Here is a 24,020-nt window from a genome sequence, read left to right as displayed (position 1 = left end):
ATGTTAGTCACCATACACTACATCATTAGTTTTTGATGTAGTGTTCCAGGATTCACTGTTTCTGTATAACTCCCAGTCCTCCATGCAATACATGCCCTCCTTAATACCCATCACCGGGCTAACCCATCCCCCTACCCCCTCCCCTCTAAAACCCTCAGTTTGTTTCTCAGGGTCCATAGTCTCTCATGGTTCGTCTCCCCCTCTGATTTCCCCCTCTTCATTTTTCCCTTCCTTCTCCTAATGTCCTCCATGCTATTCCTTATGTTCCACAAATAAGTGAAACCATATGATAATTGACTTTCTCTGTTTGACTTATTTCACTTAGCATAATCTCCTCCAGTCCCACCCATGTTGTTGTAAAAGTTGGGTATTCATCCTTTCTGATGGCTGAGTAATATTCCATTGTATATATGGACCACATCTTCTTTATCCATTCGTCTGTTGAAGGGCATCTCGGCTCTTTCCACAGTTTGGCTATTGCAGACATTGTTGCTATAAACATTGGGGTGCATATGGCCCTTCTTTTCACTACATCTGTGTCTTTGGGGTAAATACCCAGGAGTGCAATTGCTGGGTCATAGGGTAGCTCTATTTTTAATTTTTTGAGGAACCTCCACACTGTTTAGTTTTACAGCAGGAGCACTTGGTAAGGTCCCTCATCTACTGGGATGTCGAGGGCTGTCTTCCTCTGATGTTGTGTCTAAAGTACCTAATCACCAGGCTGCAACCTGTGACTGAGAGAATCCTTTTAATTGTGAACTAGGAAGGCTTCCGTAACCTGGTGATGACAGGCTTGAGTGTCAGACATTGGAGACTTACACTAGCTGATCAGACTAACAGGCGACACAAAGGATGAGCAGGAGGTTGTACACTGAGACAATTCCAGGAACGTTGCAAGATTTTCCTAAAGGCTCCTATGATTTGCCCAGTGAAGTAGGTGCCCTGGTCATTGGAGATCACAGAAGGTGTGCCCCAAGGGGGAAACCCATTTTTAACAGTGTCTTTACCACAGTGCAGGCATCAGGGAAAGGCAGAAAATATACACACAATGACAAGGGAATATTGACAACCCACACTAAGTGGCAGTGGAATGAAATCCAACTGCAGATGTTCAAAGAGTCCAGAGGGAGGAGGCATGAAGCCTCCGGAGAGTAAACAGTTTTTCCCGGACTATGGATCTGACAGGTTAGACATTGATGGTAAACTGTTATGTACTTTTGGGGTCTCCAACGTGATGGTTACCAAGCCAGTTCCTCAAGACACAAAAGAAGCTTTTATGATTTTGCAACTTTGGGCTCACCTGGGTAGCTCAGTCAGTTAAGCATCTGCCTCAGCTCAGGTCCTGATCCCAGGTTGCTGGGATCCAGTCCTGCATCAGATTCCCGGCTCAGCAGGAAGTCTGCTTTTCCTTCTTCCTCTGCCCCCCAACTCGTTATCTCTCTCTCAAATAAATAAAATAAAATCTTTAAAAATAAAGATTTTGCAATTTTGCTACATATCTTTAATCTGGGACTGTAGTTCTTAGGTGAAAAATAAACAGATATATCAGAAAAAAAAATAATATTTAAAAATTAAAAAAAGAAAAATAAACAGGTATATCAGAGAGTGGTGAGCTAATCTCTTTAGAATTTAAGGATACCATTAGTTAAGAATTTGGGCACTGGGTGTTATACAAAAACAATGGATCGTGGATCACCACATCAAAAACTAATGATGTAGTGTATGGTGACTAACATAACATAATAAAATTTAAAAAATTAAAAAAAATAAAAATAGTATACTATTTTTCTGGCATTCGTAAAAAAAAAAAAAAAAGAATTTGAGCTTCTCAGAGCCAAAAAACACCTAAAAGGAATGTGTCTGGTATTGAGAACTTTGTGTTTTACAGTGTAGCTCCTTGCACAGGAGTTTTCTTGAGGTTGATGGGTACCTAGTGCTGATACAACCCATTTCCTGACTAACTCATACAATCAAGGGAGTGTTCTTGAGGTAGCAAATGCTTCAGGTAGCAAATGCTCTTACAACCTCTAAATGCTTGACTCATGCCCACCAATTTCTGTGGCTTTTTCCACCTTCCTGTTCCTCTGTTGGCAGTAGCCTTTATCTACACTGAAGACTAAAATTATGTGCACATTAGTGTACAGACAGTAAGAGATGTTACTGAGTTTTGACCACAGGAAGACTCTGTGTGCACCACCACCAATTCTCCTGGAAACTTACTGAGGTTTCCACCTGGGGAACTTGGTCTGAAAGGTTAGGGGCTTGGCTGTGAGCCAACCCTTCTGCCAGTTCAGTTAGACTCTGGGCAAATATACCAGTTCAACAGAGCTCCAGACAAACATGCTAGCATAACACTCTGCCAGCCCAAGCTGGCTTGCCCTGCAAAGCAAAGTCAGTTAGATTAGGAGTTTGAACACAAAGAGAATGGAGCTTAGAACCAAGAAGAACTCACCCACAGCCCCTGGAACAGGCGAGAAGGATTGTGAACTCAAAGGGCTCACAGTTACCACCTCTGTGTTTTGCTTTGTCTCTGAAGGCCCCTGGGAGTCCACTTCGGATTCCATCGCTGCCATCAAATCTGTTAAAGAACAAAAATTCAACTAAGTAAATGTTAAAGATCTAATGGCGCTATTAATCAGTCAATTAATGAATCACACAGCATCCCATCTAGCAAGTAGAGGGGAGCTCAAAAGGATTACAGGAAAGGAAAAGGTTTTAACAATAGAGAGGAAGCAGAAAAAAAGAAAATTCAAAGAATCCATTGTTTTAGGCAAGGTCACCCTCTGGAGGGGAAAGAAAGGGGTGTTTCATGGTGCTGACCACGAAATTCCCATGTTGACTGGCTAAAGGTTACTCTTTTGGGGGGTTAAATTGCACTCATGTTAGGGATTAAGTCTTGGTTTAGTGACTTGAGCCTTAAACTAAGTGGGTTTTCTTCAACACTCTAAGAACACAAAGACTTACTTCAGAAATGTAAACTTGTATATAGAAAGCTCTTCACACGTCTTCTTATGTGCTTGTTCCCCACTGCTTAAAAAGTGCTTGTGAACCACAAAGTACAAACTTGTTCCTTCTTATGGGCCCTCTGGGGCCTTGGTCTGTGATGTTAACGCCAGGACTTGATTTCTGAGTCTAGTGAGTTATTTGATCACAGCAGGGCCAGGGCACTTTAGCCGTCCACCCACACTATCTAAATATGTCCGGCATCTACACCAATTGGGTTCCTTTGGGACACCATGCCTGAATTATGCCTGAATCATGAGTGACACTGAGTGATTAGGAAAAGTGTATTCTCTCTACTGTAGTGATCCTCCTTGGGACAGTAGTTCATCCTGCATGCCTACCAGGCCTGGCACACACTAGGACTGCAATAATGTTTGCTGAGTAGCTTTACCAATGGTAAGAAATACATTCATTGTGTAGTTTCAAAGAACCTTTATACATGCAAGCCTCACCCAGTCTTTACTTACTAAACTTCACCTTTTGCTGATATATAAAATTCAAATCTGAAAAACTCAAGACCATACTAAGACCTCAGTAGCCTAATTACTATTCTGGTTGAGCTATGATTCGGCTCCATCAAATGAACAGCGTTTTTCCCCTATAACTCATTGTTTATGGGTCATACTTTGAGTAGAGCAAAATTGAAGTGAGAAGGATTGTGATGTTCAGAAAAACATTCTTGAAAGATATATAATTGTTCTTATTTCCTGATCAAGTAAAACCATCAAAATTGGACTCTCTGAGAATTTCTTGTATGTGAAGTTGCTAGGTGCTTTCACGTATATTGTTTCATTTAATCCATGAAATTACTATAAAAAACATCACTGTGACATTAATATTTTGGATGATGAAACTGAGGTGAGAAAGGCTAAGTGAATTTGTCTTTCTTTTTTTCTCTGTATGTTCCATAGGCCATACTGTTTTTTTAAAAAAGATTTATTATTTATTTCAAGAGATAGAGAGCACAGGGGGAAGGGACAGAGGGAGACAACCTCAAGAAGATTTCATGCTGAGCATGGGGCCTGACACCGGGCTTGATCTAAAGACCCTGAGATCATGACCTGAGCTGAATGAGGAGTCATGCACAACCAAGTGAGCCACCCAGGTGCCCTCAAAGCCCATACTAGTTTAATTCTGTGGGGAAATAACAGGACATTTATGCTTTCATTAAAGGCAACAACATTAGCGAAAATTTTCTATTTGCTTGTTTTCATTAATACTTGACAGAAAAGGTAAGGTTTTCCCTTTGAAAAAAGGGTTCTAGGAGGTTATATTCATGTTTATATGCACATACCTTTGTTTATTGAAGGAAAAAGAATCTCTTGATTAACCTTTGTTTTATCACTCTCGTGGTTGACGATACATTTGTGTTCTTTATCCATTGACGCTTCAGTCACAGTCAGCCAGCTGAATTTCATGTATGTGTCCTTAGTCTTCATAGTGTCTCCCTGCTGGGATTTCAGAATTGTTTTGCCATCCTTTTCTTGCCAATCTATCTTGATAATGTCAGGGAAAAAACCCTCAAGAAGACAAAGGTATGTTCCAGCCTTATGGATTTTTATTTCAGCAACTGAAGGAAGAAAAATTGTGGGCTTGGGGTAAATGTCTTCATCAGGACTTTTGTCTGTTGGAGAAAAATGAATAACAATTAAACCATAATTGGAGGGTGCCTGGGTGACTCAGTCAGTTAAGCGTCTGCCTTCGAATCAGGTCATGATTCCAGGGTCCTGGGATGGAGCCCTGCATCAGTCTCTCTGCTCAGCGGGGAGCCTGCTTCTCCCTCTCTCTCTGCCTGCCTCGCTGCCTACTTGTGCTCTCTCTCTCTGTCAAATAAATAAATAAAATCTTAAAAAAACATAATTAGAGAAACACAAACATTGTGGGGTTTGGAAACACCCAGCACATAATAAAAGGAAAGAAAGTTCCTATAGAATTAGTGCTTACTGTGGCTTTTCATCCACAGAAGATTATGAGGTGCTTATTTTCTTAATTTCCTTGGGAAAAGAGGGTCTAGAGGTTATGTAACTTGCCCAAAGTCACAGCTATTAAGTGAAAAGCCCTGGATCAAATCATGGAATTTTTTTAAACAATACACACTCACTTGTTTGAGTGGGAATCTATCAAGCTGACCTTTTATTTACAAATAGGGATCTCATGCCCATTTCTGATACTGGAATTCTTCTCCTTGATTTCCGATTCTATAGAACATCTCATTCTCACATCTGAACCACTGCATGAATTTGAGTAGGGCAATGTTTAATGCTGCACCTCCAAATTATTTACAATGCCTGAAATTTAGAAATAAAATGGCCATATTGCCAAAACTTCTATTTTAAAAAAATTATTGATTATTTTCAGAAATTTTCATATAGTAACCCAATCAAGTAATGCAGTGGTCAGAATTTTGTTTTGCTTCAGGAAATGTTCACTAAAAGTACATTTTATATTGGAATTTCATTTGAAGATACCTTGTCTAAGAAGACACCATATTTGACCCTTATCATCTCTCCCCAAATCTGAATCTGCCCTACAAGCCTGCTGAACTTGTAGTACCCCTCAATTTTCTTTCATTTCACCTGCTGAACAAAGTTATATCATCTAATGGTGTCATGTTAACAGTTATAGTCTGGGTTTTTTGCAGACATAATGTCAAATTATATAATGAAACATCATGGTTTTCAAGGGCATGTCACTTGAAGGCTGGAATATTCCTTGGTTATACATTATTATTAATTGATGATTTAAATTATAAATATAATTCTTTCCAATTTGAGTTCCAACTGAAACACAAATTGTTTACTAATTTTCTCTTTCCAGTTGTTTGGAGTTAGAATAATAATTTCATGGGCCATTTCCTAAGAAAAAAATGAATAGGTTCCTCCTTTGAGAAGAAAGGAAAAAAAATTCTTCAGAATTTTTGCTTGTGCACCAAAGTTCCTGATTTTTATACTCAATGAGTAAGCAAGCAATGATGACTTTTTTATTTATGGTATAAATAAATATTAGGTCATAATGCACTTGTTTTAAGTTTGTACATCTTCCTTATAGTGCAAATAGTATTTTACTAATTATAAGAGTAAGACACAGTATGGGATGCCTGGGTGGCTCAAATGGTTAAGCGTCTGCCTTCGTCTCAGGTCATGATCCCGGGGTCCTGGGATCGAGCCCTGCTTTGGGCTCCCTGCTCAAGTGGGGAGCCTGCTTCTCCCTCTCCCTCTGCCATTCTCTCCACTTGTGCTCTCTGGCTCTATCTCTCTGTCAAATAAATAAATAAAGTCTTAAAAAAAAAAAAGAGTAAGACACAGTATATTTCCTCAACCATATATTTTGTCTTTAATTTAAAAAACATGTTATATAAAGCAAGATTTATTTTTCAGAGTACATGGTATTTACAGAATTTTTGCCTCTAGTCAATACATTAGAGAATCTAGTTTTCATCTTAAAAAGTTCGGTTTTTCATAGGAATACTTCTGATTCATCATAGTAAGGAACTTGAAAATCAAATCATGAGTTGGAAAAATCAGGATGGCAAGACATTATGCTTACCTCCTGTCACTTTTACTTAGCTAGAGCTCTGAAGTTTCATTCTTTTCAGAATAGAAGGTATCTTGAACTTCCATAACTTTCTCAATGTGATAGTTAACTAAGCATTAAATAGTATTATTGATTATATATGATCGGTGCCTATATTTTATGGAATTATATTACATGCTTTTTTTTTACCTTTTTTTTTAAACATTTTATTTATTTGACAGAGAGAGACACAGCAAGAGAGGGAACACAAGCAGGGGGAGTGGGAGAGGGAGAAGCAGGCTTCCCGCTGAGCAGGGAGCCGAATGTGGGACTCAATCCCAGGACCCTGAGATCATGACCTGAGCCGAAGGCAGACGCTTAACGACTGAGCCACCCAGGCACCCTACCATTCCTTTTTTTTTTTTAGGATTTTATTTATTTATTTTAGAGAGAGAGTGGTGGGGGAGAGGCAGAACAAGAAGGAGAGTAAGAATCCTGAGCAGGCTCCACACTCAGCCTGGAGCCCAACATGGAGTTCAAGGCTCAATCCCACTACTCTGAGATCATGACCAGATGCTTAATCGGAGAGCCACCCAGGTGCTCCACAACATTCTTTTTAAAACTTATTAAGAGTGTTTTTTATGGCCAAATCATTTCATTAATTTATAAAACAGAAACCGTTTTACAAAATAAATAAATTTTCCCAATACATTTATAATATTCATAATCAAAAAAATTTTCAGGTAAATTGCCTGAGTTGTATATATTTGATGACTATGAAGCAGTATGAATTCTATATAAATTAACCAAATGCAATGACATTTTCAATTAAGTATGGTATTTCAGATCTGCATATTAATATTGATTCAAAATTCCTCTTTTATTTTTCTTATTTTTATTAAATACTTAAAACTATTTATTATGTAAATATGAATTTCAAATTTATGACATTTCTAAATATATTTAAAAGTACTAACTGTATCCCTAACTATATTCCAAAGCATTTTCTAAATAAAATTTAAAATTTTGTTTTTCTACTAAATACCAGTGTGAAGCCCAACTTGTTACTGTTAGACATGATATCAATTAAGATAAAGGATTAAGATTTAAGTACATACAAAACTTAAAAATACCAAAAAAAAAATTTGTGCCAAATTAGGGAAAAGTCCATTAAACAAATACCTCTAAATTCAAGGTTTTTGTATATCAGTGGACAGTAAGGTAACTTTCCACTAGAGTGGTTAGAAGTAGAGCTGAATCCTCTGGAGAATTTCTGCTCTGTCAATACAGTTGGCTACAAACCACTCTCCATAATGGATACAATTCTCCCTTTAGGTTAAAAATGGGGCAACACCGTTTTACCATCAGAAAAGGCAATGTGTCAACTCACACAACTTATCTATCATGATCAAGTTTGTTCTTGGGCCAAATGCTTTCAAGACAATTACACATGTCGTGCATGAGCACTTCATGCAAGTCCACACAGACACAAGGGCAGATCCTATTACAGTGTTTGCACAATGTTGGCTATGCTGACCTTTACTGGAAGGATTGGTATCAAATCTCTTCTAAGATTTCCACATCTAAACATGCTATGAAAATGAGAGATTATAATTATAATTATCATTACCATTATTAGCAATTTGTTTGTGATGATTTTGCGCTCCAACATCACATTTTAATCTCATGAGACCAAACCTTCTCTTACTAATAAGAATGCAGTATTTGGGGATAACAATTGGACCTATGTCAATCGAGCATCAAGATTCATTCCTTCGTTTGCACCTCTCTTTGCTCTACTATGTCTGGAATTCTCTGAACCATGATCACTGAAAATGTGTCTTTCACACAACAGTTATTAGGGAATCACTTGTCTTATCTTATCCAATGCCTTTCCAGTGTTAAGAAAATCAAATGGAAGCTAGTAAAGCCCAGTAATAGGGGGTCACTTCATGGAACTGATTCACTTGTACTGTCCAAAGCAAATGGCACTTTTCCTACCGACAGCACAATCTATGAGCATTCCAAGCTCTCCTCAGAAATTTCTACCTCAAACTGACTTTGTTCCAGCTCATGTCCAAAGTTTGGCTTCAAACATCTACAGTGGGCCTTCATGGTGGAATGATTAAATCAATGGCCGGTTGCCTTGACATCCAAGCCTCCTATTGTCATGTTAGATCACTAGACACTCACCTGCCTGACCAAGTCTGCTGAAGGTCATCATTTGTGAATGACATTAAATGTCATGGTGCCCATAGTAATAATGCAGTGGTAACATGAAACATGTTTGTTAAAGACCATTTCTTCCATTTTCTAAAATGGATGTGGAAGGCACTGCTCACTCTTTCACTTCACATTGCTCCTAAAGGATTCATGCATTGAAGTCTTTTTCTCATTTTAAGGTGGGAAAAACATATTTGAAAATTAGGTGTGCTTCATTTTCTCAGTTAATAAAAAGTATGTACTCCATTACATTTTCCCCTTACCTTTGAATATAAAATTTTACCCTATGCTTCGTGCTAGATAATCACAGGCCTTTTTTCTTCTGTTTTCATTTCCTTAGTGCTTTTGGTCTTCTATTTTTGTTTCATTGTCTAACTGTCCTTGCATATTTTATTTTAGGTCTCCTCAAATAGATTTTGGAAATAGGCAGTATAAATAAATGAGAAATAGTTTGTGCATTAGAGCTTGTTTCTTTTTCTGCCCCAGAACTTGATAGTTTAGTAAGGTCTACCTCAAAGTTGACATGAAAAATGAGAGAAGATATTTGCAAATCCCACTCTGTGATATAAATGCAAAACATTCAGAATTCAAACACACTGAATTCAGAATTCAGAATTCAAACACACTGAAATGCCAGAACATAAGATGAAGCTTTTGTTCCCCAAATTATGCCTCATAAAACAGAGTTTCCCCTATGTTTCAGTTTGGGCAATCTCTCATTTTAAAAGATGCTCTTCTAATACTCTACTTTGATTGAAAAATACGCTTGGACAAGATATCAACCTGAAATAAACTCAACTAAAGCCAGTTTAGAGGTCGCACCGGTAAAAAAAAAAAATAAATAAAGAAGTTTAATATGGATTTGGTAAATATTACCTGGCACTAAAGTCTCTATACTTTATGCTTACATTGTACATATACAGAATGACAGAATAAATGAAAAAAAAAATGCTTTTATTTTGTAAGTGGATAAATGTCTGTTCCAATAAAATATCCAAAGACATCATCATAAAATATCCCCAGACACTCAGACCCTAACTAAGATGACTCAGAAATTTGCTCTAAAGTATACATTTTATTTTATTTTTTTAAAATATTTATTTATTTATTTACTTGAGAGAGAGAGAGCATGAGAGGGAGGAGGGTCAGAGGGAGAAGCAGACTCCCCACTGAGCAGGGAGCCCCATGCGGGACTCGATTCCAGGACTCCGGGATCGGAGGCAGTTGCTTAACCAACTGAGCCACCCAGGCGCCCCTAAAGTATACATTTTAGATGCATGTGAAGAATCTGAACAAAATTTTTAATAAAATATGAGGTTAAAAAAAACAGTATTTCTCAAGTGATATTTGTAATAATACAATTTTTAATTTGTAGGTATAATCCAATGAAGATATAAACTATTAAAAGTGAATATTTGAGGGGCACCTGGGTGGCTCAGTCTGTTAAGCATCTGACTTTGGCTCAGGTCATGATCCCAGCATCCTGGATGGAGCCCACCACATTGGGCTCGCTGCTCATCTGGGAGTCTGTTTCTCCTTCTCTCTCTGCCTCTCCCCCAGCTCCTGTGCACTCTCTCTCTCTCTCTCTCTCGCATGCATGTTCTCTCTCTCTCAAATAAATAAAAAATAAAATGTCTTATTAAAAAAGTGAATACTTGACTTTTTATGTATATTAGTATAATTCTATATATTCAATTATAAAACATCTCCCTTGTTTATATCCAGACGTTTCCACTGAAAAGGGAGAGATCAACTTATGTTGAGGTTAACAATATATGAGGTAATGCTTACTACATTCTACTCATTTTTAGAAACATGTAACAATGAGTCTTAGAAATTGAAAGTATTCTGCAAATACTGACCAATTATTCTTAAGTGACCTGTAGACTAGATCATAATTAATACAATTTTCTGTACTCCTGATTTAAAAAGAACTCCACTGAGTGATAATTGGAATTTGTAGAACTGACTTTTTTAATGAATTACTACATCCCAACCTATGCAGTAGATATTACCATATTTAATTTCATTTAGTTCTACAACATCCGTGTGAGATGGCTGTTACCTTGACAGAATGATGGATGGAAATATAGCAAATGTTAACAGAATAAGTGTCACTATAAATTTTTAATACTTTATTTTTTCTCTTTTCCAATTTTTCCCTAATGGGCATGTATTATTTCTATACTGTTAAGAGAGCAATAACCAGTGAATCAAAATTTATTGGCTGAAGGATGATTACACAGAAAGTAAAACATCCAGAATGTGACACATTTTTCTCTGCACCACACTCTCCTATAAAAAAAATTTCAGGACCTCATGAATTACATCTGTGTCACCATTATTTAATTAGATTGCTAGGATTTATATTGCAGTCAGTTGGGGGGGAAATGCAACTAGAAAGTTACTTTTCAATTTATGAATTCATGCATGCCTATGATCACAACCAGAAAGACACCAAAATATATCACTCCATTCACTTTTCCAATGTTTCCCCAGCCTTGTGAAGATTCTCTGAAAATATTTGACTAGATTCTATAGGGTAGAAACATCCCTGTGAGATGTTCTCCCTCATCCGGGCCAAATTTCATCCCTAAGGCTAATGAAGAATGGACAAATTTACTAGTCTGAATTTGGAAAAAACAAACCCAGCTTATGACATTCCTGGATACATTTATGCAGTTAAATATGTCGATACCTAATACGAATTGCCTTCAGACAAAATGGCAAGTTTATCAATTTTTTGTTCATTCTTTTCCTGTGGTTATTTTTTGGAATCTAATAAATAAGATACACAAATTTCTTTACAAATGTTTCAACACAGAAATCCCTAAGGGATTAACAGCTCCACCCTGTAGGGACCCCCAGTTGCTCTAGCTAGTTAGCTCCTTGTTAATCTCCTCCATTCTAGCTCAGGCAGCAGCTACCTCCTAGGACTAGGACAGAGTCAACTACCTCTCCAAGTAACCCACTGTTATTTATGACCAAACTGGGACGAAATCCTAGAATTCTGAGCCAGTACCAGCACCTAGCCTGCCCTCCCTGCATCACCTACCTCGTCTCCCTACCTTAAGGGAAGAATTAAAACATATTTTACCTGTAATCCTGAGCAATGTGCCAGGACCAAACACTTTGTCATTCCACCAGCTATTCCATGTACACTGTCTGAAAAGCTTTTACAGAAATCTCCCTGTGTGCCTCTTTTAAAATTGTGTCCATATTTTTCCAATATTTATATAAATATATATAAATAGACACTGCTAACATTAAACAAAGATAAATCTCAAGTAAAATCACATTAGATATGAATGTAGTCAAGAATGGATGAACTGACCCCTCTCTGCCTGGACAGCTTGGGTCTGTCTTTCCCATCTCACATGCATTGGAGAGTCTAATTTTACCTTTTCTCACCATGTTCCTGAAACTTCTAAATCTTTTTTCTTAAAAGGTTTTCATGTGTCATATCAGTTCTTTTCCTAGAGTGTAATTTACAGTTACTACTTCTGTGACTTTAACAGAGGAACAAAAATAGACATAATATATTTTAATATTTAAGATATGAATGTTCAATATTTTATAGGTATTTTTTTATTTCTACACATTGAAGGGTAGACATCTGGTTTGATTTTAACATAAGTTCTTTCCAGATTTCAGTCCTCACTGATACTAGAACAGATGAGTTGTTACAGAGTGTGAAATATTAATGATGATCTTTTAACCCATTTATTCCTGAAAGACTGTTCCTTTGAACTTGAAATTACCCTATCAAGTTCCAGGATATGGACTTACAATTCTGAGCTGCCCATCAGAGGATCCTGCTTGGTTTGCTCTCCCTGCAGCTGTCCCAGCCGGAGTGCAAAGGCAGCTCTGAGTTCTGCAGGTGAGTCCTGCATGTAGTACAACTGCTCCCGTTCTTCTGCCAGCTTCCATATTTCCAGCAAATTTGATGCCAATACAGAAAGACTGAATTGAATGGTAACAAAAGGACTTGCAGTTTATAGAAATACCCTAAGAATCACATTGTGAGAATTTAATAAATGAATATTCAACATGACTTACTTGAAGTCTTGGGGGGGAAGGGAGGCAATTTTAATGCCATGATTAGAAGCAGAAGCATTGTTTTCTGCATGAGGAGTCATACAAATTATGAGCTATTACTATTAAACATTCAACTACATAGTCTATTTAAAAGGTCAGACTACAAAAGACTATATATTCAGAATAAAAGTATGGCTTAATGTTTCTAATAGCATATAATGGTATAGACCATGCATTATGGAACAAACAAGGAACTATTTGGTCCCAAACTTTGGCATAGTAACTAGCCATGTGAATGTAAGCAAATAACTGAACTCTAAGCCTCAGTTTCCCCATCAGTGAAATTGGAATAAGAAAATTTCCTGTATAGTGCTCTTAAGGATTGAGATAAGGCACAGAAACTAGGCAGTATGGTATCTGACTCTCAATAAATATTAGCTAATAGTATTATTGTCTTCAATCAGATGGTTTTGGGCCCTTTATCAAATTTTCCACTAAACAAATATATAGATTTTATAAGCAATAAGTATTTATTATATAAATTAAGAAAGCAAAAGAGCTCATGAATCCAACATTCTATGTGTCTGGCAACCGCAGGCCAAAATACATGGGGGTCAATCAAGCTGCAATCTAGAATACTTATCCACTAGGCTACAAGCTTTTTGAGTGTTGGGACTGTGTCTTGTGTACCCTTTTACCTCTAGCTTTCATCATAGAAACTGTCTTCAATAAATGAAAAAACAAGGATGTAAAACCATGCTGACAGCTTCTTTTCATGGATTCTGGAACTGAAATAGTTTACTGAGCTCACAAATTCCATTAAACTGGACCATCTCTAGGCAATATCACAAGAGCCGCAATAGCTCAGTTTTTGACTAAATTGAGCCTACCCACCAAGAAACTAGAGTAATAATAAGATGATGTTCTATAGTCATCTACTGTAAGAGTTAAATTTTTTGCACTGCTCTTAAAGATGAAATCAAAAGCAATCATACAGTTTTTATGGGTTATTACAGAAAGGAACACTGTTCATTAAGAAAGGAGCACTATTAATACAACAGGTACTTCATCAAAGTGTTTCTCACTTAAAAGGCCACCTACATGAATATCATCTTGAATGAATAACTTACACAAACATATCACAGACAAGGTCACAGAAATATTTTAATTTCAGGCCTGCATCTATGCTTTTATGTACATATTTTCTAAAAGTAGAATTTCAATCTGCTTGCAAGCAGGGAAGTAAATAAACCATTTACAAAGTAGTTTTGTTTCATATATAGCGACGAGTAGCTGCAAAATTGCTGTCCAAATGCTAAGTTGATTCTACATTGTTTTTTCTAAAAAGCATCTCTCAGTTTTTTATTCACAGGATATAAAAAGAACTAAGTTACTTACCAGGAGGAGTTACTATGAACTTAGTTCCTTCTACAAATATCTTGATCCAGCCTGGTTAGAGGTTATCACACTAGCTAGAGCTTCTACAAAAATGTAAGCCTTCTCCTGAGGTTCATGTCAGGGCCAGCAGGTAGAAACCTTGTACTGGCAATTTGATCTTTTGAGGTCATTAAAAGTCCTTGAATATAGGCTTCATGGCATCTGATATTTTATGTTCCTCAGATTAATTGATCCAAATGTCTGTTTTGATGGAGGCAGCAATCATGGAAAACTGCGGATAGAAAATGGATATGTTGAGAGCAAAGAAAAAGAAAAAGAAAGAGAGAGAGAGGAAAGAAGGAGGGAGCGAAGGAAGAAGGATGGAAGGAAGACAGGAAGGAAGGAGGGAAGGAAGGAAGAAAGAAAGGGTGGAAGGAGGGAAGGAAGGAAGGAATAGAGAGGCAAGGGATAGAGAGGGAAGGGAGGGAGGGAGAGAGAGAGAAAGAAAGGGAGAAAGAAAGAAAGTGAAAGAAAAAACAAAAGAAAGAAAAAGAAGATCAGGACTAACTGGTCATCCAATGACTTTTCTAAATTACCAGAAACAGTGTTCAGAGAATTAAGAGATTTTGATTTCCAGGTGCTCAAGTATGTGAAACTGCTCAGAGATGCATCAAAGGAAACCTCTTCTGTTCTCACAAACATCAGGCCTACTGTGTCAGCAGTTTAGGATTGTATTTCTGAAGACAATACTCTTCACTAACTGAAAAAGCGAACATGCCAATAGAAATATACTTGAGAAATGTGAACAATGGTCTCCACTTTTTAGTAAGCCACTTTTGCCATTTGACAACACAAATTTTTTTCAGGGAAAGCAAAATGAAAAAATACTTTCTGAGATGACTATATTTTCCTAGAATAAAAGGAGAAATTTGTAGAATTCTATCTCCCACAGAAAAATAGATTCCTTATTAAAACTCAACTTGGGAATGCTCACAAATACCAGGGGTTTTCTGTATTTTTAAAAATACTTCCCAGCGTCGGGGCACCTGGGTGGCTCGGTCGTTAGGCATCTGCCTTCGGCTCAGGTCATGGTTCCAGGATCCTGGGATCAAGCCCTGCCTCGGGCTCTCTGCTCGGCAGGAAGCCTGCTTCTTCCTCTCCCACTCCCCCTGCTTGTGTTCCCTCTCTCGCTGTGTCTCTCTCTGTCAAATAAATAAATAAAAATTAAAAAAAAATACTTCCCAGTGTCATATTTATTCTCTTTTGTAACTGCTATCTTTACAACAGGAAAACATCTGCATTTCTACTTTACAGCTGTCTCTTTTTAAATAAATTGTGCAAAAAGACTTTGCCATCACAAAAAAATAAATAAATAAAAAATAAAACTCAACTTGGAAAACAAACCCAGTTCTTTGATATGTTGAAAGAAGAAGCCTCTTGGAAGCTATTCTGTGATCTTTGGAAAAGCAGCTGTAGCCCTGCCTCTGTGGTTAACTAGCTTTGGACAAGGCATTTGCCATCCCTGGACCCCCACATCCCATTTGTTGTGTGGGCATTGATTGGGCTACGTATGTCCAAAGGGCCCTTCCTGTTCCAACAGCTTATGAACCTGTGATTAAGAGTAGGAAAGGGGGAGGGAGGAGCAAGATGGCAGAGGAGTAGGAGACCTAAATTTCGTCTGGTCCCAGGAATTCAGCTAGAGTGCTATCAAACACTTCTGAACACCTACGAACACAACAGGAGATCGAAGAAAAGAATAGCAGCAACTCTCTGAACAGAAAAGCGACCACTTTCTGGAAGGTAGGACGTGCGGAGAAGTGAATCGGAGGCGAAATTCAGAAGATAGATGATGGGGGAGGGGGCTTCCGTCGGCCGCTTCTGGCAAGTGCTAGAGCCGCGGAGCACAAAATCGGAAATTTTAGAAGTCGGCTCTGCTGAGGGACGTCGCTCCAGTGGCTAAGTGGGGGGTGGAACCCTCGTGGGACAGTGTGGTCTCAGGACCCTCGGGGTCACAGAAAGACCGGGGGTGCCTGAGTGCGGCAGAGCTCCCAGGTATCGGAGCGGGGAAGCCGGCTGCAGAGACGGAGCCCAGGTGCGGGCTCTCAGCTCCGGGTTGCCATAAACCGTGATCCACGGCACAGTCGGGCCACTGCTGCTCCAGCAGGGACCCAACAAGTGGCAGATCCGGGGAGATTCCCCTTCCACCCCCGGGGGGAGTGGCATGGGAGTGCACCGCAGGGATCTGCTGGGTTTGGAGATGCCACAGGGGTTTGGGTGCCAGAGATAGAAACGCTCGGTCACAGGCCGGGTGAGCACGGAGTGCAGCCGGAGACCAGGGAGACAGGAGTGATTGACTGCTTTTCTCTGGGGGCTCACTGAGGAGCGGGGCCTGAGTTCTCAGCTCCTCCGGGGTGGAGATTGGGAGGCCGCCATTTTCACTCTCCTCCTCCAAAGCTGCACGGAAAGCTTGCAGGGAACAAAAGCTCCCGAGAGCAAACCCGAGCAGATTACTTAGCCTGACCGGGAAAGGGCGGGGCAATTCCACCTCCAGCAAAGACATTTGGGAACCATGGCAACAGGCCCCTCCCCCAGAAGATTAGCAAGAACAGCCAGCCAAGACCAAGTTTACGCATCAATGAGAACGGCAGAACTCCAGTGCTAGGGGACTACTGCATATAGAATTCAGGGCTTTTTTCCCATGATTCTTTAGTCTTTCAAAGTTAATTTTTTTTAACGTTCTTTTTCTTTTTTTTTGAAATTTTCCTTTTCCCTTTTTCAACCAACATCTTATCAATCCCTTTTTTAAAAAATCTTTTTTATTTTTCATTTTTAGAGTCATATTCTAACCCTTCAGAGTAGCTACCCTTATTTTTGGTATACATATATATGAGTTGTTCTCTCTTTAAAATTTTGGGATACAATTTCTTCTAACAGATCAAAATATACCCTAAATCTCTAGTGTATGGCTTTCTTCTAGTCTCCTGCCTGATCACATTCTCTCCCTTTTTTTTAAATCCTCTTCTTTGTTTTTTTAAACCAAATTCTTATCAATTCCTTTTATAAAATCTTTTATAATTTTCATGTTTACAGTCATATTCCATCCCTTCATCGTATTAACCCATATTTTTGTACATATATAAGATTTTATTTCTTTAAAAATTTGGGAGGCACTTTCTTCTAACAGACCGAAATATGCCCAAAATCTAGTGTGTGGCACTGATCTATGCAACAGCCTGATCATATTTGATCATATTTTGTTTTTTGTTTCTCTTTTTGTTTTTATTTGTTTGTTTTTATCTTTTTATTTTCTTTTTTCTTTTTTTTCTTTTTTCTATCTTTCCCTTTCTTTTCCCCCGGTTTCAGAACTCTTCTGATTGTTTAGTGTATATTTTCTGGGGATGTTGTTACCCTGTTAGCATTTTGTTCTCTCATTCATCTATTCTCCTCTGGGCAAAATGACAAGATGGAAAAAATCACCTCAAAAAAAAGAACAAGAGGCAGTACCGACTGCCAGGGACCTAATCAGTGTGGACATTAGAAACGGAACTAGAGTTAAGAATGATGACTTTAAAGATACTAGCTAGGCTTGAAAAAAACATGGAAGATATTAGAGAAACCCTTTCTGGAGAAATAAAAGAACTAAAATCTAACCAAGTTGAAATCAAAAAGGTTATAAATGAGGTGCAATAAAAAATGGAGGCTCTACCTGCTATGATAAATGAGGCAGAAGAGAGAATTAATGATATAGAAGACCAAATGATGGAAAATAAAGAAGCTGAGAAAAAGACAGATAAACAACTACTGGATCACGAGGGCAGAATTCGAGAGATAAGCAATACCATAAGATGAAACAACAATAGAATAATTGGGATCCCAGAAGAAGAAGAAAGAGAGAGAGGGGCAGAAGGTATATTGGGGCAAATTATAGCAGAGAACTTCCCTAACTTGGGGAAGGAAAAAGGCATCAAAATCCAGGAAGCACAGAGAACCCCTCTCAAAATCAATAAAAATAGGTCAACACCCTGACATCTAGTAGTAAAACTTACGAGTCTCAGAGACAAAGAGAAAATCCTGAAAGCAGCTCGGGAGAAGAGATATGTAACCTACAATGGTAGAAACATTAGATTGGCAACAGACCTTTCCACAGAGACCTGGCAGGCCAGAAAGGACTGGCATGATATATTCAGAGCACTAAATGAGAAAAATATGCAGCCAAGAATACTATATCCAGCTAGGCTGTCATTGAAAATAGAAGGAGAGAGAAAAAGCTTCCAGGAGAAACGAAAACTAAAGGAATTTGCGAACACGAAACCAGTGCTACAAGAAATATTGAAAGGGGTCCTCTAAGCAAAGAGAGAGCCTAAAAGTAACATAGACCAGAAAGGAACACAGAAAATATACAGTAACAGTCATCTTACAGGCAATACAATGGCACTAAATTCATCTCTTTCAATAGTTACCCTGAATGTAAATGGGCTAAATGCCCCAATCAAAAGACACAGGCTATCAGATTGGATAAAAAAACAAGACCCATCGATATGCTGTCTGAGACTCATTGTAGACCCAAAGACACCCCCAGATTGAAAGTAAAGAGGTGGAAAACCATTTACCATGCTAATAGACACCAAAAGAAAGCTGGGGTGGCAATCCTTATATAAGACAATTTAGATTTTAAACCAAAGACTATAATAAGAGATGAGGAAGGACACTATGTCCTACTTAAAGGGTTATCCAACAAGAAGATCTAACAATTGTAAATATCTATACTCCTAATATGGGAGCAACCAATTATATAAGGCAATTAATAACAAAAGCAAAGAAACACACTGACAACAATACACTAATAATGGGGTCTTTAACACACCCCTCACTGAAATGGACAGATTACTGAAGCAAAAGATCAAGAAGGAAATAAAGACTTTAAATGACACACTGGACCAAATGGACTTCACAGATATATTCAGATCATTCCATCCCAAAGCAACAGAATACACATTCTTCTCTAGTGCCCATGGAACATTCTCCAGAATAGATCACATCCTAGGTCACAAATCAGGTCTCAACTGGTACCAGAAGTTTGGGATCATTCCCTGCATATTTTCAGAACACAACGCTTTGAAACTGGAACTCAACCACAAGAGGAAAGTCAGAAAGAACTCAAATACATGGAGGCTTAAGAGCATCCTAGTAAAGAATGAATGGGTCAACCAGGAAATTAAAGAAGAATTAAGAAAATTCATGGAAACAAATAAAAATGAAAACACAACTATTCAAAATCTTTGGGATGCAGCAAAGACCATCCTAAGAGGAAAGTATATAGCAATACAAGCCTTTCCCAAGAAACAAGAAAGGTCTCAAATACACAACCTAACCCTACACCTAAGGGAGCTGGAGAAAGAACAGCAAATAAAGCCTAAACCCAGCAGGAGAAGAGAAATAATAAAGATCAGAGCAGAAATCAATGAAATAGAAACCAAAAGAACAGTAGAACAGATCAACGAAACTAGGAGCTGGTTCTTTGAAAGAACTAACAAGATTGATAAACCCTTGGCCAGACTTATCAAAAAGAAAAGAGAAAGGACCCAAATAAATAAAATCATGAATGAAAGAGGAGAGATCACAACCAACACCAAGAAATACAAACAATTATAAGAACATATTATGAGCAACTATATGCCAGCAAATTAGATAACCTGGAAGAAATGGATGCATTCCTAGAGACCTCTAAACTACCAAAACTGAACCAGGAAGAAATAGAATACCTGAACAGACCCATAACCAGATAAGAAATTGAAGCAGTAATCAAAAATCTCCCAACAAACAAAAGCCCAGGGCCAGATGGCTTCCCAGGGGAATTCTACCAAACATTTCAAGAAGAATTAATACCTATTCTTCTGAAACTGTTCCAAAAAGTAGAAATGGAAGGAAAAGTTCCAAACTCGTTTTATGTGGCCACCATTACCTTGATCCCAAAACCAGACAAAGACCCCATCAAAAAGGAGAATTACAGACCAGTATCGTTGATGAACACGGATACAAAAATTCTCACCAAAATACTAGCCAATAGAGTCCAACAACACATTAAAAGGATTATTCACCACGACCAAGTAGGATTTATCCCTGGGCTGCAAGGTTGGTTCAACATCCGCAAATCAATCAACGTGATACAATACATTAATAAAAGAAAGAACAAGAATCATATGATCCTCCCAATAGATGCAGAAAAAGCATTTGACAAAGTACAGCATCCTTTCTTGATCAAAACTCTTCAGAGTATAGGGATAGAGGGTACATATCTCAATATCATAAAAGCCATCTATGAAAAACCCACAGCAAATATCATGCTCAATGGGGAAAAACTGAGAGTTTTCCCCCTAAGGTCAGGAACACAGCAGGGATGTTCCCTATCACCACTGCTATTCAACATAGTATTAGAAGTCCTAGCCATAGCAATCAGACAACAAAAAGAAATAAAAGGCATCCAAATTGGCAAAGAAGAAGTGAAACTCTCACTCTTTGCAGATCCCATGATACTTTACATGGAAAACCCAAAAGACTCCACCCCAAAACTGCTAGAACTCATACAGGAATTCAGTAAAGTGGCAGGATATAAAATCAATGCACAGAAATCACTTGCATTCCTATACACCAACAACAAGACAGAAGAAAGAGAAATTAAGGAGTCGATCCCATTTTCAATTGCACCCAAAACCATTGGTTACCTAGGAATAAATCTAACCAAAGAAGCAAAGAATCTGTACTCAGAAAACTATAAAATACTCATGAAAGAAATTGAGGAAGACACAAAGAAATGGAAAAACATTCCATGCTCATGGATAGGAAGAACAAGTATTGTGGAGATGTCAATGCTACCTAGAGCAATCTCCACATTCAATGCAATCCCTATCAAAATACCATCCACTTTTTTCACAGAAATGGAGCAAATAATCCTAAAATTTGTATGGAACCAGAAAAGACCCCGAATAGCCAGAGGAATGTTGAAGAAGAAAAGCAAAGCTGGCAGCATCACAATTCCGGACTTCAAGTTCTATTACAAAGCTGTGATCATCAAAAAAGTATGGTACTGGCACAAAAACAGACACATAGATCAATGGAACAGAATAGAGAGCCCAGAAATGGACCCTCAACTCTATGGTCAACTAGTCTTTGACAAAGCAGGAAAGAATGTCCAATGGGAAAAAGACAGTCTCTTCAACAAATGGTGTTGGGAAAATTGGACAGCCACATGCAGAAGAACGAAACTGGACCATTTCCTAACACCACACACAAAAATAGACTCAAAATGGTTGAAAGACCTCAATGTGAGACAGGAGTCCATCAAAATCCTAAAGGAGAACACAGGCAGCAACCTCTTCGACCTCAGCCGCAGCAACTTCTTCCTAGAAACATCGCCAAAGGCAAGGGAAGCAAGGGCAAAAATGAACTATTGGGACTTCATCAAGATAAAAAGCTTTTGCACAGCAAAGGAAACAGTCAACAAAACCAAAAGACAACCGACAGAATGGGAGAAGATATTTGCAAATGACATGTCAGATAAAGGGCTAGTATCCAAAATCTATAAAGAACTTATCAAACTCAACACCCAAAGAACAAATGATCCAATCAAGAAATGGGCAGAAGACATGAACAGACATTTTTCCAGAGAAGACATCCAAATGGCCAACAGATGCATGAAAAAGTGCTCAACATCGCTTGGCATCAGGGAAATCCAAATCAAAACCTCAATGAGATAGCACCTCACACCAGTCAGAATGGCTAAAATTAACAAGTCAGGAAATGACAGTTGTTGGCGGGGATGTGGAGAAAGGGGAACCCTCCTACACTGTTGGTGGGAATGCAAGCTGGTGCAGCCACTCTGGAAAACAGTATGGAGGTTCCTCAAAAAGTTTAAAATACAGATACCCTATGACCCAGCAATTGCACTACTGGGTATTTACCCCAAAGATACAAATGTAGAGATCCAAAGGGGTACGTGCACCCTGAAGTTTATAGCAGCAATGTACTCAATAGGCAAACTGTGGAAAGAGCCAAGATGTCCATTGACAGATGAATGGATAAAGAAGATGTGGTGTATATGTACAATGGAATATTATGCAGCCATCAAAAGGAATGAAATCTTGCCATTTGCAATGATGTGGATGGAACTAGAGGGTATTATGCTGAGCGAAATAAGTCGATCAGAGAAAGACATGTATCATATGACCTCATTGATATGAGGAATTCTTAATCTCAGGAAACAAACTGAGGGTTGCTGGAGTGGTGGTGGGTGGGAGGGATGGGGTGGCTGGGTGATAGACATTGGGGAAGGTATGTGCTATGGGTAGCGCTCTGACTTCTACCAAAACTGGGCACATAGGTGGCTCGGTCAGTTAAGCCTTTGGCTCAGGTCATGATCCCTGGGTCCTGGGGTTGAGTCCAGCATCGGGCTCCCTGCTCCACAGGGAGCTTGCCTCTGCCTCTGCCTCTCTCTCTCTTTCTCTCTGTTTCGCATGAATATATAAATATTTTTTAAAGATAAATAAAAAATAACAAAATAAAATAAAATTCTATGAAAAACAGAAGAAAAGTAAATTTGAGGTGATTTCTGCCTAATTCTACTATTTGTCTTTCCCATTTTTAATTGGGTTTCTTTTCTTATTACTGAGTTGTGATATTTCTCTTAGTACTCTGAACACCACGTTCTTCCCTGATTTGTCTTTTGAAAATACTTTCTTCTAATCTGTGGCTTTTCCTTTCCATTTCCTGACATTTTCCATTTTCCTTCTTTTTTTAGTCTTGCAAGAGCAGAAATGCCAATTTTGAGGAAATGCAGTTTATCAAATATTTCTTTTATGATCTTGCTTTTGGTGTCCTATATGAGCAATCTTTGCCTAACCCAAGGTCACAAAGATTTTCTTCTGTATTTTCATCTAGAACTTTCATTTTTTAGGTTATACATTTACAACCTAGAAAACAGTTTTAATTAGTTTGTGTATATGGTGTTTGGTACCAATTGAGTTGTTCTTGTTTTTTGTTTTGTTTTGTTTTGTTTTTTACATAGATGAACAATTGTTTGAATACTGTTTGTTGAAAAATCTACTCTCTGTTCATTGGATTTCCTTAGCACCATGTTAGAAATTAGTTAACTTACGGGTTGCCTTAGTTCTGAATTCTTTTCCTCTTATCTATGCATATATGAATTCACCAATACTCTCCTTCTTGATCATTGAGGCTTAATAGTAAGTGTTAAAACTCTTTTCAAAACTGGTTTGGCAATGGTATGTCCTTTACCTTCCCATATGAATTTTGCAACCAGTTTATTGATTTCCATGAAAAGTCCTCCTGGGATTTTCACTGGGATTATACTTCCATGAAAAGTCCTCCTGGGATTTTCATTGGGATTACATTGAATCTACTTAACCCTTTGGGGAAGTTTTGACATCTTCAATATATTGAGTCTTCCAATCTATGAACATGGTATACTTCTCCATTTATTTAGTTCTTCTTCAACTTCTGTCATTAAAATTTTATTGTTTTCTGCATACAAATCCTTCATATTTTTGGAAAATTTTTCACTAAATATCCTAAAGGTTTTTTGATATTGCAGTTGTTGCTATTGTAAATGGTACTATTTTTAAATTTCAATTTCCAGTTGTGAATTTCTGATATATAAATTACAATGATTTTGCATCTCACTTCTATGTTACAGTGTATAGTCCTCCATTGTGTGTACATGCCATCATTTATTCGAGCAATCTCCTGTGTCTGGATATTTATGTATATCACATTTTGCAGTTACCCAATGAATACCTTTGGCATATATATTTTAATAATGTTGAAATTGTGCCTTTAGAGTAAATTTCTGA

The 24,020-nt window shown here is 38.0% G+C and overlaps 1 gene segment (V, D, J or C); it reads right to left on the bottom strand.

Annotated features, from left to right (window-relative positions):
* Positions 1 to 24,020, bottom strand: part of LOC118551590 (T-cell receptor gamma chain C region 5/10-13-like) — a 54,001-nt gene that overhangs the window by 3,868 nt on the left and 26,113 nt on the right. Inside the window, 3 exon segments of the C gene segment in view lie at positions 2,453 to 2,578; positions 4,298 to 4,627; positions 14,176 to 14,226. Coding sequence covers positions 2,453 to 2,578; positions 4,298 to 4,627; positions 14,176 to 14,226 — 507 coding nt within the window.

Source organism: Halichoerus grypus, chromosome 12 (assembly GCF_964656455.1).
Source record: "Halichoerus grypus chromosome 12, mHalGry1.hap1.1, whole genome shotgun sequence".
Lineage (NCBI taxonomy): Eukaryota > Metazoa > Chordata > Mammalia > Carnivora > Phocidae > Halichoerus > Halichoerus grypus.
Note: the sequence above shows the minus strand (reverse complement) of the source record. Positions and strands in the feature narration are given on the sequence as shown.